The 17,170-nt window shown below is 40.6% G+C and overlaps 2 protein-coding genes across 2 annotated transcripts in view; both read right to left on the bottom strand.

Annotated features, from left to right (window-relative positions):
• The window catches only part of pip5kl1 (phosphatidylinositol-4-phosphate 5-kinase-like 1), a 33,531-nt gene extending 23,311 nt beyond the window's left edge, over window positions 1-10,220 (bottom strand). Inside the window, exon 1 of the mRNA XM_041969557.1 lies at window positions 10,146-10,220. The gene's annotated coding sequence lies outside the window, so the exon portion shown is untranslated. The remainder of the gene's footprint in view (window positions 1-10,145) is intronic.
• A 1,887-nt stretch (window positions 10,221-12,107) lies between these two features.
• On the bottom strand, window positions 12,108-16,110 carry dpm2 (dolichyl-phosphate mannosyltransferase subunit 2, regulatory). The gene is made up of 5 exons (XM_041969599.1): window positions 15,953-16,110; window positions 15,736-15,840; window positions 13,142-13,231; window positions 12,944-13,046; window positions 12,108-12,807 (listed from the first exon to the last, which is right to left on the bottom strand). Exons 1-5 carry the CDS (start codon window positions 16,049-16,051, stop codon window positions 12,752-12,754), a joined length of 453 nt encoding a protein of 150 aa, XP_041825533.1. The 5' UTR covers window positions 16,052-16,110; the 3' UTR covers window positions 12,108-12,751.
• Between the last annotated feature and the right edge of the window lie 1,060 nt (window positions 16,111-17,170).

Raw genomic sequence — 17,170 nt, 5'->3', positions numbered from 1 at the left:
CATAACAATGTAACTATTGTGAATGCAAATTTTTTCATAGTCATAATATTTTGATAAAATGTAGAAAGAGAAATGATCTGAGGCACTAAGTATTCCACGTTTTATTTAATTTATCATTTACAATCATTACTGTCTTTTATGTATTGATTTTTTCCTTTGATATGTAAAGGTGAGAAGAGGCATGAGCCAGGTCCAAAACCTTTCCATTTACATGACTGTCCATCCAGGACTGGAAGCAAAATGCATCAACATGTACACATTACAAAACAATATATGCAGGGCTGACTATGGACCAGTCAGGAGAACTTAGGCAGAGTGAGTTCAATATTACGTAACCAAGGTTTTCCTTTAAGAGACGGCATGACTCAGTGGGTAGAGTGGTCGTCTTGTAGCCTGAGGGTTGCCGGTTCAATCCTCGGCCTGTTGAGCTCATGTCGAGGTGTTCTTGAGCAAAACATGAACCCCAAATTGCTCCGGATGGGTCATGGTTAGCGCCTTGCATGGCAGCTTCCACCATCAGTGTGTTAATGTGTGTGAATGGGTGAATGTGATGTACATTGTAAAGCGCTATAAAAGAACAGACCAGTCACCTTAGTCAAACATTTTATTGCATTTTTTTACAGTGTAACAGTATAAAAATATTTTTTCCTTTGTGAATTAACAAAATAAACAATATAAAAGATTATTTACAATGTGCACCACTGTCCAGGATAGCTTACTAACATCTGTGATATTGTTCTTCATGCCAGGAGTTCCCTGATCTGGATGGAAGCTACACTGGGTTCTGGCCGGTCCTTGACTAAAGCGTGACCTTTGGTGGCCTCTCATGCTGAGCACTGAGGTCTTCTGGATCTGGAACCTTCAGCTCCTCTACAAATGTGGCAGTGAAGACCTCAGAAGAGAAACCTCATCAGTTCACTGACACATCCTAAAAAAAAAGTTTGTAATGGTGACTGCACTTTATTTAGTTTCTGCACTGCTTATTTATAAAGTAAAATTAAGTTGTGTAATACTAAGTATTATAAGTATTTCTTTTTATAAACATTTTACTTATTTACAGTGATTGTCAGTGAAATTTATAAAAAATATTTCTTACCAAATGTTGGCTCAGTCTTCACCGGCTGGCAGCAGCTTGTCCTTCCTTTCATTTTGGATAAACTGATTTGAACACAGCTGTACCCTCTGAAGTCATCGCCTGCACACGTTCTGCATTTTCATTTAAATGCATTGCTGCCAGATAGAGCCTGAAAAGACAAAAGACATATAACAATGTATTTTTAGTGTTGACGGCATGAAGTCAAACTATATTATTGTAGCGATAATAAGAAGAATAACAAAATTCTGCCCAGAAACAGAAAGAATTGGGTATTCTTGTTTGTCTAAATCTAATTTGTTACCTGCAGAGCATTCCAGTGAACACGAAAACCACATCCTTTGGAGCAAAATAAAGAATCACACTGTGGAATGCCTCCAAAGCTGATGTTTGGTGGTCATGGCTGAGCTTTTCCACCTCATGGAGAACTCTTTAGCTCTCTCAGGTATTTCTGAACCTGTGTGTGATGGGCCGTGACAATGTAGTCCACTTACAAATCATTTATTTCGAGAAGGTCCAGGCCTCTTCTGAGTCCTTTTTCTTTGTACACACTGCCACAGACTTCCTTGCTCTAAAAAAGAAAAAGAATAAAAAATAATTTACATAAATGCACATTATAAATGAAGAAGCTGCTTGAAGGATTAAATGTGAGACATGCCTGCACAAGTTGTATGTCCAGAATCTTGTTGCTGTCAAGGTGCATCAGTGTGTAGAAACCAAATTTAGCCTGGAAAAAGTTTTCACTTTTGAATTCATTACAATAAATATTTAATTATTCTCCAGGTGAATTTTTCAGCCCTCATGTCAACACACTGGAATACGTCCACACGGTCTAAGCTCACTAAAGGAGTTCTGCTGGTCCATCGTCTGATTTTGGTAGATCGCTGGTTCCAGAAACATCCGGGCATGTCTTCTGAAAGTGTTGTACTGGTAGATTTACAAACTCATGGCTTTGCATTTGAAGGAAAGAACAGTTTGGACACGTCTGACTGAAAGAGAGAACAGTTCCAAGTCCACGTCTCTGGACTTCACAGCTGTTTGGAAACAGGACTTGTTTCAAAAAGCTCCTTTAGAGAGCCTTCAAAAACAATGTATTCTGCATCACTGTAATAAGGAGGGACTGCATCTCACTGAAGAGACAAAACAGCAGGCCCATGTAAAACTACACAGAATAAATAGTAATCGCAAGTAACGTACAAAAAAACCCCTTACCTCAGTTTTGAGGGCTGAGTGACAGTCACCAGGATTGTAGGTTGAGTCTTGAGAATGAAAGGTTTCTAAAAGAAATGTGGTGTTGGCACCGTCGTTGTCTTCTTCCTCCGCCAACTAAATACTTTTTCCTGGTCTTTTAGCTGATGTGGATGCTTGGTCCCAAGGTTCCAGTTGCATTGTCTCTGTACCAACACTGGCAGTCGCAGCAGTAGCCTGGGTTGAAGTTGAGTACCGTGTTATAATCATACCTGTGCTGCGTACGTGGGTTTGAACGTTCCCAGAGAAAACTGTTGCTGCAGATGTGAATCATGTCCGGTTTGAGCGCTGGGTGCCTGCTGAAGGCTGTGATGCAGCACACAGTGTTTGGAGGTTCAGTCTGGCTGCCATGTTTGTGAATGTTTTTGTGTCCTGGCCAGTAGGAATCCCAGAAGTACTCTAAAAATAATAAATAATAAGACCCAGCTTTGTGTCGTCTTATTAAATGGGACAGGGCAGCCATGGTGATCCTGGCCTCCCCATGTACCTCTATTGTTCCACGTGGCTAATCAGCTGGATGTTTTTAGCCTGGTTGTTATGTTTGTAGCACTTCATTTGTGTGGATCGCTAACTTTCTGGTCATCATTACATGTGTTACCTGCTGGTAGCGATCAGGTAAAGTAAATGTGGTTAATTCCTTTAGTTTGACCGTTTCTCACACAGCTGTCAAAAAAATACAACTTATTTGGTTTTAGTTGCAGCTTGTGGCTCAGGATCGGAAACGCGGTCCTTGATTTTAGGAACAGACCCTCCTTTCAGCTAAAGCCTGGTAGCAAATCCCTCGTTGTACCAGCTCGTATTCATGCAGCCGTCTTTGGTGAAGCACCGGCCACAAATACAACGTTGGTGCAACCCAGAAACAACCTCCATCCACTGCTGTCTAACCGTTGTTTCCTTCTGTCAAAATGCGGTGGAAGTGAGGACCCAGACGCAGACAGTAAAGGCAGAATGATACTGTTGACTGAGATTTAATCCAGAACTCAAACAGGAACCAAGACACGACATGCGTAAACACAAGGACCTGACAAAGACAACTGGAAACCAAGGGGCATATATACACAGAGGTAGAGATGAGGAGCAGGTGAAGTTAATGAAAAATCAGACCAGGTGATCTAACGAGCCAGGAACAGAAAACACAGAGAACATGAGGGAAAACCACAAACTGAACTAAACATGACAAAACCAAAAACCCAAACATGATCTAAACAGAAACTAAACATGACAAACACCAGGCTTCAAACCAAGATCATGAAACGTGACACATTCGGGAATGTGAAGAAATGCAGCTTTCCCTCAGCTGAAGAAGCATTTCTGGTGTCACGTGTTGACCCTGAAAACGTTGCAGTGTCCACTGCGGTGTCCACTGCGGTGTCCACTGCGGTGTCCACTACGGTGTCCACTGCGGTGTCCACTGCGGTGTCCACTGCGGCGTCTTCCGCCTTACACTTTGAATTGAAGGTGGGTGTGCTTTTTTGCACCATCTGAATCAGATTTGTGGAAACTTTATATTCTTTTTATTTGTTCAATTTGGTTAAAACTGCTACAACATCCAGGTGGTATATTTTCTGGATTTTAATTTTAACTGGTATGATTAAGTCACTTTTATAAATTCTTGGTTCACTAAACTCTGAGAAAAACTGGTTGTGAAGATTTACCTCCTGTGTACAAAGCTTATCTCAAAAGCTTTCACCAGATGAAGGTGAAATGTGACTCTTCTTTGGCTAAAGATATCTAACTGAAATATATATGTGGTGATTATATCTTATCAGTCAGTGTGCTTTCTTCCTGACATCATAACATTAACCTCTCTGACAGCTTTTCCATTGGCTGGTTCCATAGCAACAAACACGATGCAAAGCTGGCTGCAACCTTTGAGCTCTTCTCTCCGTCTCCTTTGAATTTGACCAAGAAAGAAAAGCTTCCTCTTTGATCCAACCTTGTGTGATGCTGTCTGTCTGTCTGATGATGGTGTTTGGACTCCTGGGATTTTTAAAAGATTATTTCAGACACGTGGAAGATGTTTCACCATAGGTATTCTTGGAAAAATAAAGGAAAATGCTGGGGAAGGACATTCTTAGATAATTTCCTAATCATCCTCTTTTGATTAACAGAAAACAGAAAATTGCATTTTTAACTTTTCTACAGACAAACTATAAAAGAAGTGTTTCACCGAAACGTTAAAAGCTTTACAGATGGTGCAAAGAAAGCATTTAAATGTAGGCAGCAACAAAACAAAACTCAAAATAAAATCATAAACTAAATTTAAATTATTAAAATCAAGTTAAGTTCAAAGTTACCGTGCAGATTTCACACATACGCACATGAGAAAAGAAATGTTTTTAACCTGGATTTAAAAATGTCTACATTTGGTGAAAGTTTAATCTCCACTGGCAGTTTGTTCCACTTGTTTGCAGCAAAACAGCCAAATGCTGCTTCTCCATGTTTAGTCTGGACTCTGGTCTTGACTCTGTTCTGAACTCTGGTCTGGACTCTGGTCTGGACTTGGGTCTGGACTCTGGTCTGGACTCTGGTCTGAACTCTGGTCTGGTCTGGACTTGGGTCTGGACTGTGATGTGGACTCGGGTCTGGACTCTGGTCGGGGACTTGGGTCTGGACTCTGGTCTGGACTCTGGTCTGAACTTGGGTCTGGACTGTGGTGTGGACTCGGGTCTGGACTAGTGAACCTGGACTAGTGAGTCTTTGAATCTAAGAGTGTAAAGATGTTATAACTGGTGTGATGTGTTCAGATCTCTTAGTCCTGGTTAAAACTCCATCAGCAGCATCTGCAGGAGTTTGAATGTAGAGTGTAGAGGGTTTATGATGAATACTGGGCTACTGGTCTGGTTTTACGTGAACATTTCTGCTCTGTTGAGTTTTAGTTTTTTCTGAGTAAAAAGTTACTGCATAGTGCAGTTATATCAATAATAAACACTGAAATATTTTGCTACCTAAATAATAAACACTATAGTTAACTAACTGAATACAATTACTGAAGCACTAAGATCACTAGTATAACATCATAGAAACCGCTCAGCAGCAGAGAAACAACATGCTAGCTAGCATCCACAGCTAGCTAAAATGTTAAATGGCCAACTTGTAACTACTGACTGAGTTAAGAGTTAGCAAACACAGCAAATATAAACCACACCCAAACTGGATTTATATCGCAGGTAGACTGCGGTTCATCACGTCTTACCTGAAGTGCAGTAGCCCCCCCCCCCCCCGAACCAGCGGCCAATCAATCTGCTTTGTGCACCAATAGGCATCATGACTACTACCATTACTAATACATTAGTAATAAAAAAAAAAGGCCTGGCCCAAAATCCCCATCGGCCACAGCAAGTGTCCGGTACGCCCGATGGCCAATCCAGGCTTGCCTGCCAGTGATCAGATACCCTGCTGGGATAATAAGCTGGCCAGGTTCAGACCAAAGATGCTAAAACACGGAAGTTGTTCACCATGCATGGAGGGTTCCACCCCAAATCAAAGATAGTGACCAAGGACTAGTGAGCATCAGGGCCACTATCCAAGATGAAACATCCAAGCTCCATGAATACATCAGGAAGATGCCCCAAAGGATGAAGTACTGAGTGAGTGTCTCAGACAATGGAACCTGTACCACCGGAAGATAGCTGGAGGATATGAACAAGTCCAAGACAGCACAGAGGCGCTAATCATGGCAGCACAGGAGCAAGCCTTGAGTACAGGGGCAATGGAGGCCCAGATCTACCACACCATGCAGGACCCAAGATCTACCATACCAGGCAGGACCCCAGATCTACCACACCAGGCAGGACCCCAGATCTACCACACTATGCAGGACCCAAGATCTACCACACCATGCAGGACCCAAGATCTACCACACTATGCAGGACCCAAGATCTACCACACCAGGCAGGACCCAAGATCTACCACACCAGGCAGGACCCAAGATCTACCACACCAGGCAGGACCCAAGATCTACCACACCATGCAGGACCCAAGATCTACCACACCATGCAGGACCTAAGATCTACCACACCAGGCAGGACCCCAGATCTACCACACCAGGCAGGACCCCAGATCTACCACACCAGGTAGGACTCCAGGTGCAGGCTGTGCAAAGAGTCCTCTGAAACAATCCAGCACCTCACAGCAAGGTGCAAGATACTGGCAGGCAAAGAATACATGGAACGCCATAACCAAGTAGCCGGCACAGTGTCCAGAAACATCTGTGCAGAACATGAACTGGAGACCCCTAGGTCACAATGGTAAACACCTCCCAAGGTGGTGGAGAATGAGAGGGCTAAGATCCTGTAGGACTTCCAGATACAGATCGACAACATGGTGGTGGCCAACCAACCGGAGATTGTGACATTGTGATGATGGATAAACAGCAAAGGAAAGCCGTAGTGATGAATGTAGCCATCTACAAAGATGGAAATATCAGGAAAAAGGAACACGAGAAACTGGAGAAATACCAAGGACTCAAAGAAGAGCTGAAGAAAGCCTGGAAGGTGAAGGCAACAGTAGTACCAGTAGTCATTGGAGCACTGGGGGCCGTGTCCCCCACACTGGAGAAGTGGCTCCTGCAGATACCTGAAGAACCATCAGACATCTCCATCCAGAAGAGTGCAGTCCTAGGAATGGCTAGGAATAGCTGTGTGTGTGTCTGTGTGTATAGTCAATAGATAATGTATGTCTAGATTCAGATATAAAAAACAAATTTTTATTTATTTAAAAATTAATTAAATGAGATGTGTAAATATGTGACTGGGGTAAAATGTAGTTGAGACATCACTTATTTTTCTTCATAAATTTCAAGTTGATCATAATATTTTGTGAAAGGATATTTCATTAAATGTAAGTATCTTGTCATTTCATCCAGCTGTGGACTTTGAAGCAGACTCATATACGGGAAATATTAAATCATTTAGTGTTTAATGACAGTGTAATAAATGAGAGGAAATTGGGGAAGAGAAATACATGGTCCGTGTCTTCATTCCTCCACACGTTTCATCTGTGTTGTTCAGATTGAAGAGACCAAAGATCTGTTGCTGTGGTTCAGCCTTCTTGGAGACCAGTAACATGTACATGGAGACATGAGAAAGAAGTGTGGGGAGGAAGATGATGAAAAAACAGAGCCGGGACAGAGCAATTAGAGGTGTCAGATATACTTCATTTTAATTTAACTCCACCATTAATTAATGATATAGATTTAACGATTTTCCATAAATTATCATGTATGAACCATGTGATCAGATCAGGAGGGAAAACCAAGTTAAACATCATGAGTGTTTCCGCATGTGATGCTTTGTTTTCCTTCGGTGTTTTCATGGGAAAGTACAAAAGAGGAAGAGTTTTTCCCTCCAAACTAACAAATTAAATCACCCTGGTGGGATTTCTTTGCTTCTAGAAAAAATGAGGCAGGTGTGATGGTGGAGGACGTCTCACCAGCCTGTAAAGCAGGACATGAAACAGGAAAAACATCCAATATGTTTTGCAGGATAACCAGCAGCTTTGTGGCACAAAGAAAAGGGAAATGTTCAGTAAGCGAGTTAAATGATACTGATGTTTAACTAACATAACACTGACATTAAATGTCCTGTTATTTTTATAATTCTGTCCGACTCTGGCTAGACTTACAGCATTTACTGAACAGTAAATTATATGGATGATGGATAGTTTCTCTTTTCCAACATTACTGACTCTGGGTGAGGTCCAGGCCTTTTACTGGTCAGTGTTTGATGGTCTGTAGCAGAAAGCGTATTTAGTAGACAATTACAGACTTTCTCTACCAAGGAAATCTATACCAGTGACATCCCCGTGTGCTGATGGGATGTTTTGTCCACTGGTAATCAGACACCTGAGTCTGTTTCATCTGTCTACTGGGACGAATTTCCCACAAAATAGTGCAGATTTTTGTTTCTATCCTAAATATTTAGCAACGCTCTAGTCAGGATTTGTTAGAGGGCCCCCTAGTGGTATCCTCTGGCAATAACCGTAGTACACAAGCAAAGATGAGAAATATTGCAAATAAAGCTGAATTGAATTTAATTAAGCTCATACCAGAGCCAGTTGGCTATGAGAACAATGGATTAAAAAACAAGAATATTCTCTGGGTTTGGGGTAACTTTACCTTCAGTTCTGGTTTACTATTTCCCATGATGGTGCGTTCTGCTGGAAACTGCAGACTAGAGCAGGTTATCTAGGTTTCCACTGCAAATCACAATCAGCTGAGCGGCAGTGATGCTTCGCTCCTCCATCGTGGTGACATAGTGTTTCACAACAATGGTGACTCTGTGTTCATGCACTGAACTCGATGACCACTGAGCAGAAAGTCTCAGTAAAACCTTTGTTTTCATGTTCATATCACAGATTCCCACCTACATGAAGGACGTGAAGCTCTACATCTTTTTCCTGAATTTACTTACAAGTATATAAAAACAAAACAAAAAACAATAAACAATTAAATATAAAATAAATTAATAACAAATAAATACAATACAAATATTAAAGTAAAATTAATATTGTTATAAATTTGTGATAATAGTCATGAAGGGGTTAATGATGCTTCTTCTTCTGTTAGAAGACACTCACAGACAGACGGGGACAGCATCCAAGACCAGACTGGACAGAGATTTACGAACCTTTGAAAAGCTGCAGCTTACATCACATTTGGTTTTGGCTGGTTTTATCCTGCTGAAGCAGAACCCAGTTTCCAGAGACAACCGTCTCTTTCACCCTCAGCAAGTTGTAGTGACGAGACTAAAGCAAAAATAACTGATAATCCACTGGAAGAATATTGAGACACTGAGAACAGAAAAAGATCAACTGAAAACTAAAGAGTCTAAATACAAAATCAGACAATCAGCAGAGGAAACCAGCTGTGAAGAACTGGACACGAGAAGAACAGAATGCAGGAAGGAATAAACCTACAAAATAAAACAGCAAACAAGTCCAGCAACTGAGGAACAGACGGAAATCCAACCATGACATTTAGATTCTGGCCCTGCCTGCTGAAATGAAACTACTGCTGACTGACCCAAGGTTCTGTAATAACCCCACCCCTCCACAAAACACCAACAGAAAGAACATTTCTGTTTGAACTAAGCATCTGTAGAAAAATAAAATGGTTTAAAGTCAGTGAAAAGACCAAATATGTGAATATTTTATTAAGCTCAGCATAAAAATTATTGATCTTGATGCTGCAGCTGTTTAATAAAGTGAAAGAAGCTTGTTTCCTACGTTAGTCTGTTGAACTGTACGTTATTGGTGATGCTGAGAGCTGGAGACAGTCAGGCTCCAGCCTCCTCTAACCATTCTCAGACTTTACCTGCTGCTCTGGATTTCTTCAGATGTTTGTTTTACATCTGACGTGTCACCACCACCTTCTACATCCTCTCTCTCTCCCTCCTTCTTCTTTTTGAACCCCTGACTGTCGGTGACTCTGCATTTACTGGACATATTTAAAGGTCAGCAGGTCTGGGAGTGATGGGGAGCTTAACGGATCAACACATGGAACCTGAAGGCATCGGAAAAGTGAACTCCATCAGGAAAAGAGGATTACTAGCAAACTCTCGTGCAGGAAGGTCATCATCTCTGATCAGCTCAGAATATTTGCTATTTGAACCAACAAGATTAAAGAGCATGAAACCATCCGGTCATTACCAGCAGATCAACTGATCCTCGCGCTGCTGATAAAACGGTAACCGGCGCTGACATGATAAACGTGGGCAGACTTTCCTGCAGCTCATCGGTGATTGGTCGGCGTGTTCGGGCTGACAGAGAACCGTCTGGTCCGCAGTAAAGCAGGTTTACCTACCTCAGAGCGGCGCGTGGACGCAGCTTGGGTTCTGTCCGTCCGTGATGAAGAGCCTTAACTCCCTCTGCAGTCACACGCGCACGCGCGCACAGCTGAGACTACCGGAAACTAAACCAAGTTCATAAGATCAGCTGACAATGAAAATGTTTTTTATTTACAATATTTCATAAAGCTCAGATTTTTCTAGGTTTTACTAGAACCACAGAAGAAACCTGCTGGGATACATACATATACATATATGTATGTATACATGTATATATATATATATATATGTATGTATATATATATATATATATATATATATATATATATATATATATATATAAACATTTCAGTTAATATATCTGACCTCCTCTTACCTGACCTGGACTTTCAAAGGGGTGGAGTCTAAAATCTTTTCCAGCCTGTAGAAACTTCTGGAAAGCTGTTTCTGAAGACTGGGACTCTCACACCACCAGTCAGAAACATAAATGAACGTTTATATTAGCAACTAATCTTTTTATTTTTATGTATAAAACACTTTAATTCCTACTGTAACATCTCTGCTACGTACAGTTTCTGAGACATGTTTCATCACTTTATGGTAAAACGTTGTAAAAACGCTGTTTATTCGGTTTGACGTTTATCTTCTGTCGCCTGCTGGATACCGTTCGTATTGCAGATCTGGCGTATATGTAATAAACGATACACATGCAAATTACTGTTAACATTTACTTAAATGAATGTTTGTATGAAAACTTGATATAAAAAATATGAACTTTCTGCCCATTATTTCTTAGGGCAGGCATTAAAGGGTTAAACTTTGGGCTTGAACCTGAGTATGTTGGAGATGGTAATGCTGGTTTCATTTTTTTGGGTCTGGCCCATATTTCCCCTCCTGGACAAAAACAGCCAAGAAATCAGACGGAAAACTGGTTTGGAGCCCCACTTTTAGTTAAATGCCATTTATCTAGTAAAAAAAAAAACCAAAAAAAAAAACCCCAGAAGAAACACACACATGGTTTTCTGGATAGCCTGAATTATCAAGAAATTTCCGTCTTTGTCTTTCTTGTCAGGAAAACTGAATGTGGAAATCGTTTCTTGTTCTACAGCAGATTCAGACTCTAGTTCAGGTTCCACATTCAGAACAATCTGGTTTCCAGTGGGTCAGACCAGGAAAATAACAGCCGAATAACCTGAAAATAACAAACACTCCACGTTTCCCCCTTTGTTTTAGTATGAAGAAGTTCATGTACATTAAAACAATGTTCACATTTTATTAACTATCATTTTAGAAACATGAACCTGACATTTCAGGGGAAAATATGTGAAGTTTCAACATTTAGCCTCAGTTACACATATGTAGCTATTTAAAATTATATTTTAATATATATTTATATATTAAAATATTCATACAAATTTGATATTTTTGTACAATTTTCTTTTTAGAATTTAAGTAATTTTTTAAACTTTATATATAAAAATATTTTATATTCTGTTATTTTCATTTAAATACATTTTTCTACATTTTCTTTATTTACTCATTTTCATGCTCATTACAACTTACAGACCACAGGTACTTGGAACAGACAAATATTTCACTTTCCAGGTGTAAAAATTATTTTAAATGTACATACATGTACATTTCTACACGTGTGTAGTAATCCTGATCACCTGAAGTACAAACTGAAGTCACATCTATGAAGTTAGAAAGACGGAACAAGTTCTCCTCTTGACCTGGAAACGTTCATTTAAACATAAAATCCAGCCTCTTGTGGACAAATTAGGAATTACAGCTACTTTTACTAACATTTTAGTTAATATCTTCTCTATTATTTTAACTTTTATTCATGCGGCAGACCGCTTTGGACCCTCTGGTGTGCCAGTTTTAGCCACCAGGCCATTTATTTGGATCTGAAGAACCGAATGTAAAGACTAAAAGGACTATTTAGAGCATTAGTAACAGATAAACTCTTACGATGGTTCTGTCTCACCAGCACATCAAAAACACGACTTCTATGTTTTATTAAACATACGGGACCACCAGCTCTTTCCAGAAAATGTCGTTTTCACCTAAAACTATTTACAACCTTCACATTTTTCATCACATCAGTATTTACAGACGAATGACTCATCAACCTCAGCGGTCCTGATTCAACATTTTTCTTCAGATCACGTTGTTTTTGAGCTGAAAACCTCCAGCTTTAACTCCGGTCTGAGAGTTTTCTCCTCCCTCAGCAGAGAAAGGTCAAAGCTGTCGGAAAATGTGCTGATGAAGAGCTTAACGGAGCCAGAAGGAGAGTTGGTGAACCCTGCAGAGTGGGAGTCAGAAACATGACCGGCTCCATCTCAACCGTTCGTTAAAGGGTCCCTGACTGGAGCCACTGCTGTCCGACAGCTGAACATGTCTAAGCAGCCGTTTTCAAATTCAACACATAATCCATTTTTATATTTTTCTGCATCTTCTGGATCAGCTCCTCTGAAACGTGGAAACTTTCAGCGTTCGCATGAAAATGACAAGAGCAGCTCCCTGAAGCGGATCTTTTAAATCCACATTTATAAACATGTCGGGGGGTTTGGGGATTTTTCTGTTTGGGCAGCCGACAGACCAGAGAAATCCACAGAGATCAGTCCACCTTCCTCGGCTTGCGATTCTTCCATACGACGACGGCGGTGAAGGCCCCTGTGGAGAAGACGAGAAGGACAAGGCGTGAAGCGGAGATGAGGCGCAGTCTTACACCTCACCGACCGCCTGAAGGGCTGCAGGTTGACGCAGACTCCTGACAATTAGAGATGTGTGATGCAGGCAGCAAACTCACCGATACAAAGCAGCAGAATGACGGCGGCAATGCCGGGCAGGATGACCGAATACTCCCGGGGAAGGAAATACTTCTGCAGCATGTGATTTCTGTCCACGAAAGGCTGGAGAAGAAGAAAAAACATTCATGGTCACTGGCAGTCCAAGTAATGAGTCCAAATTTAACAACCGAACAGAGATGTGAGAAAGACAAAGGTACCAGTATGATGACCCAAACAGAGTAGTATGTAAACAGCAGGAGGCTGGAAACAACCAGACTCATCCCAGCCACTTGATCCACTCCAGTAGCCTGAAATAGGAAGAATGGACGCTGTTAAATGTTGAAAACATGACAAGAAAACAATATCATTCCTCGTTGGTTTACACCCACATTCTTATGTGACAGACAAATACGCTCATGTGGCCCCAGTTTTCAGTCATATTTCAGCACTTTCATGTGTCGTAACTGCTGCTGCAGAGCTTCACCGTCCTCATTCAACACTTAAAACTCTGGGTTTTTTTTGTTTTTTCCCCAAATTTTAATGTAAGAAAATGTATTTAGAGGCTGAAGCTTTTAATCCCAGTCAGCATCAGACATGATGTAAAATGATGTAAAATGAATGTATGAATAGATATAGCAGCATAAAGGTCGACCAGAAGAAGAAAGCAGAATTTATTACTAACAGAACTTTGTAGAAATAACACACAGACCAACAGTGACCAAACCTTTTCTCATCTCATCGTTCTCTCAAGTTTTGGCTTTCAGGAGAAAAAATATTGTTATTGAAACAAACACACAACAGAAACTATTTCCATGTTTCCACTTTTTCCTCATTTCCAGTTATTCCTGCTACTATTTACCTGCTATCCTCACTAAACCAACTCCAGCTCAGCTGCTTTGTGGCGCCACCGTGCATCAGAAACGTCTTCTTGGCTTTATTCCAGCCATAGAGGAGCATTATTTTTCTTCTTTTCACACACACATAGAACTTTCTGCTCACTGGTTGATCTTTGGCTGCTCCTGATTGGACGTTACCGTCAATCTAAGCTCTCTGATTGGTGGAAAGTCTGACAGGAAGTGGCTTCATCATCATGTCCAGGTCTAAATAGAGGTCTCTTAGCAACATAGTAGTGATGGTGATGTTTTTATGATGAAATGTGATAAATAATGCTGTTATCATGGATCATTGTGGATTTACCAGATAGAGTCTCTGAATAAAACTACATTTAGTGGCTGGATTGTAAACCTCCCGGATGGATAGAAATGCCTGGAAAACTTCCGTAGATCAGCTAAAGGGTAGCTATCCATCACAGTTTACTCCACAGAGCTACACACCTACAAACTACTGTTCCTGAGCTTAGTGATAGAACTCAGGGCTGCCAGAAATCTAGCAGCGATTTATGGGTTAAATTTGAACTGAGACAGAATTTCTAATTATAAAGCATGTGTGTTTATATAGTATTATAAACTGGATCTACAAACCAAACTGGAACCAGTTCTCTGAACGTACAGCTAAAAAGACAACTTCTCTCTGACTGAAACAATCTTTCTGCTGTGTTCGTCTGAGGTTTAGTTCCTGTGTTCTCCATCCTCTGTAAACATCAACAGCCTCTTCCCACAGCTTCTGCATGAATAACACACAGCTCATCCTTCTGTTTTCCACCATGTTGCAGCTTTCTGCTAAAAGTAAAATCATCTTCTCCGTAAACACGGTGCAGAGACAGAATTATAGAAGTTGTTCCAAATTTATGAATGAAAAACTGAACGATCACATGACCACCAGTATTCAGAACTTCAGAATTCAGTAGAAGCAGTTCCTGCGGCGCATCCAGCCTTGATTCGCTCATGGCAGTGATGGAACAAGGTTTCCACACCTGGACGTGGAGGTTTTCTGCCCCTCTTCTCTGCTGATCCTCCCAGCTCTGTCAGGATGGAGCCATCTACAGGTCCTTCATATTGAGTTTCAGACCACAAACTGTCCATTAAAAGTCCTGCAGGTGATCTTTATAACAAACTCTCAGATCAGTGGAGGTTCTGCAGCGATGGTTGAACTTCCAGAACTTTCTCTCATCTCCTCACAGGATCCCTGAAGCTCAGCAGAATGATCCTTAGGTTTTCACTTCCATCTCTTACAAGGTCTCCTTTCCAACTGATTCCCCTGACCAGGCGGTTAGCTCCAAGAAAAGTCCCGGTTGTCCTAACACTTCCAGGTCACTGTTGAGAACACGAAGCAGCAGAAATATCCTCGTAGCCTCTCTCAGATCCTGTCGGTTCCTTCCACCTCATGTCTCAGTTTTTAAAGGAAACCTCTGACATCTCAAAGATGGCGAAGAGCATTCAAGGAGCCAGAGTTAAATTTTTAAATACCAGCAGAGGATCTGAACAGCTGTGTACACGGTAAATTTCAGTTTTAATAACTTTGCAGCACTTTCTAGCACTTTCCGTGTCTGTGCTGTAACGATGTCGGTGCGACCGGCGGATTTAAGTTGTTTTAGCAGAAAGCTGCAACATAACAAATCTTTCGTCGCTTCCAGTAATCTGATTATGAAGAATGGCTGATGGACACATATGTTTAGCAGCAAATTACAGATTCCATACATTTACAGTCAGAACTAAATAATAATAACAAAAAAGGTGCTAAACTGAGCTGTTTTACGGCAGATGAGGCTACAAGCTAACAGTCGTTTCTAAGCTAATCCGAGTATCTGTTAAACCAACTTCCGTCTGCCGTCATTAAAACTATCTGTTGAGTAGTTGTTTTTGAAGAAACTAACATTTAATCTGCATAATTAAAATTAGTTAATCTTTCTTACCATCTCTGAAAACAAGATATTAGCTGACGCTTCCCTCTTTTCTTCTTCTGCAGAATAAACCCGGCAGACCAGATTCTCCTGTGGAGCTTGAGCGCCCCCTGACAGCTGAAAATGAAACTGCATCTCAGGTATTTCTGTTATGCTATCGGGGTGCCCAACTCCAGTCCTCCAGTTCTACTCTCCTGCGACTTTTAGATGCACCCCTTCTCTAACCCACCTGAATCAAATGGCAGAATTTCCTTATCCACATGTCATCCAGCTCTGCAGAGGTCTGGTGACGTTGATTTGATTCAGGTGTGTTGAAGAAGGGATGCATCTAAAAGTCGCAGGATAGTAGATCTCCAGGACCGGACCTGGCCACCCTTGGTTTATTCTTGGCATATTCCTGTGTGAATCTGAGTCAGCATCACTCCAGAAAAAAAACCAAAACAAAACAAAACAGTTATTTGATCTAAATGATAAAGAGAGAGTTTCTATGGGTTTGGTTTTTGTGTTTTATTACTATTAATTATTATTATTAATAATAATACCCTTATGTTAAATCCAGAATACAATCCTTCTCCTCACATGACCAAGCTCCTTTGGATTTTAAAGATCTCAGAGATCCAGATGTTCCTAACAGAGCTCTTCGCTCTCATTCTGCAGGTTTACTGCTGGTTCCTAGAGGATCTAAAAGTAGACCCGGAGGTAGAACCTTCAGTTATTAGACCCTCTCTGTGGAACCGGTTCCCAGTCTGGCTTCAGGTATCAGAACCCCTCTTTACCTTCTGATCATTTTCAAACTTTCCTTCCTGATGAATCTTATAGTAGTTCTGGCTTGGTGACCCTGATCCATCCTTTAGTCCTGCTGCTATAGGCCGAGGCTGCAAAAACTACAAAAAACTTAAAAAAAAAAAAAAAACTTATATATATATATATATATATATATATATATATATACACACACACACACACACACACACACACACACTACCTCTAGCACTACATGACAGCACCTGGTCCAACTGGTTTTTGTGTTTTATTACTATTAATTATTATATATATTATATATATATATATATATATATATATATATATATATATATATATATATATATATATACACACACACACACACACACACACACACACACTACCTCTAGCACTACATGACAGCACCTGGTCCAACTGGACTCACAGCAGTCTGACTACAACTTAATTATAACGTCCCATCTTGTTTGAATTCTTGCTTGTGTTGTTCTTACTCTAAAATGTAAGTCGCTTTGGATAAAAGCGTCTGCTAAATGACTGTAGAAATAGAAATGTAGAAAAAAATGATGCACTGGGCTAAAGTAATTACCTTTATGAACTGGTTTATTTAAACATGGTTATTATAAACTGGACTCATGTGGATTTGTTTTTAATTGAACTAATGAACTGGACTTTGTAAAAGTAA

Source organism: Melanotaenia boesemani, chromosome 19 (assembly GCF_017639745.1).
Source record: "Melanotaenia boesemani isolate fMelBoe1 chromosome 19, fMelBoe1.pri, whole genome shotgun sequence".
Classification (NCBI taxonomy): Eukaryota; Metazoa; Chordata; class Actinopteri; order Atheriniformes; family Melanotaeniidae; genus Melanotaenia; species Melanotaenia boesemani.
This window is presented reverse-complemented; position numbering and strand designations above follow the sequence as displayed.

Coding starts and splice junctions, on each gene's coding strand:
- dpm2 (XM_041969599.1), bottom strand. CDS start 16,051: ATGCATCCCTTCTTCAACACACCTGAATCAAATCAACGTCACCAGACC. Junction 15,841..15,952: donor AATTCTGCCATTTGATTCAG/GTGGGTTAGAGA, acceptor TTTCATTTTCAG/CTGTCAGGGGGCGCTCAAGC. Junction 13,047..13,141: donor CTGTTTGGGTCATCATACTG/GTACCTTTGTCT, acceptor CTTCTTCTCCAG/CCTTTCGTGGACAGAAATCA.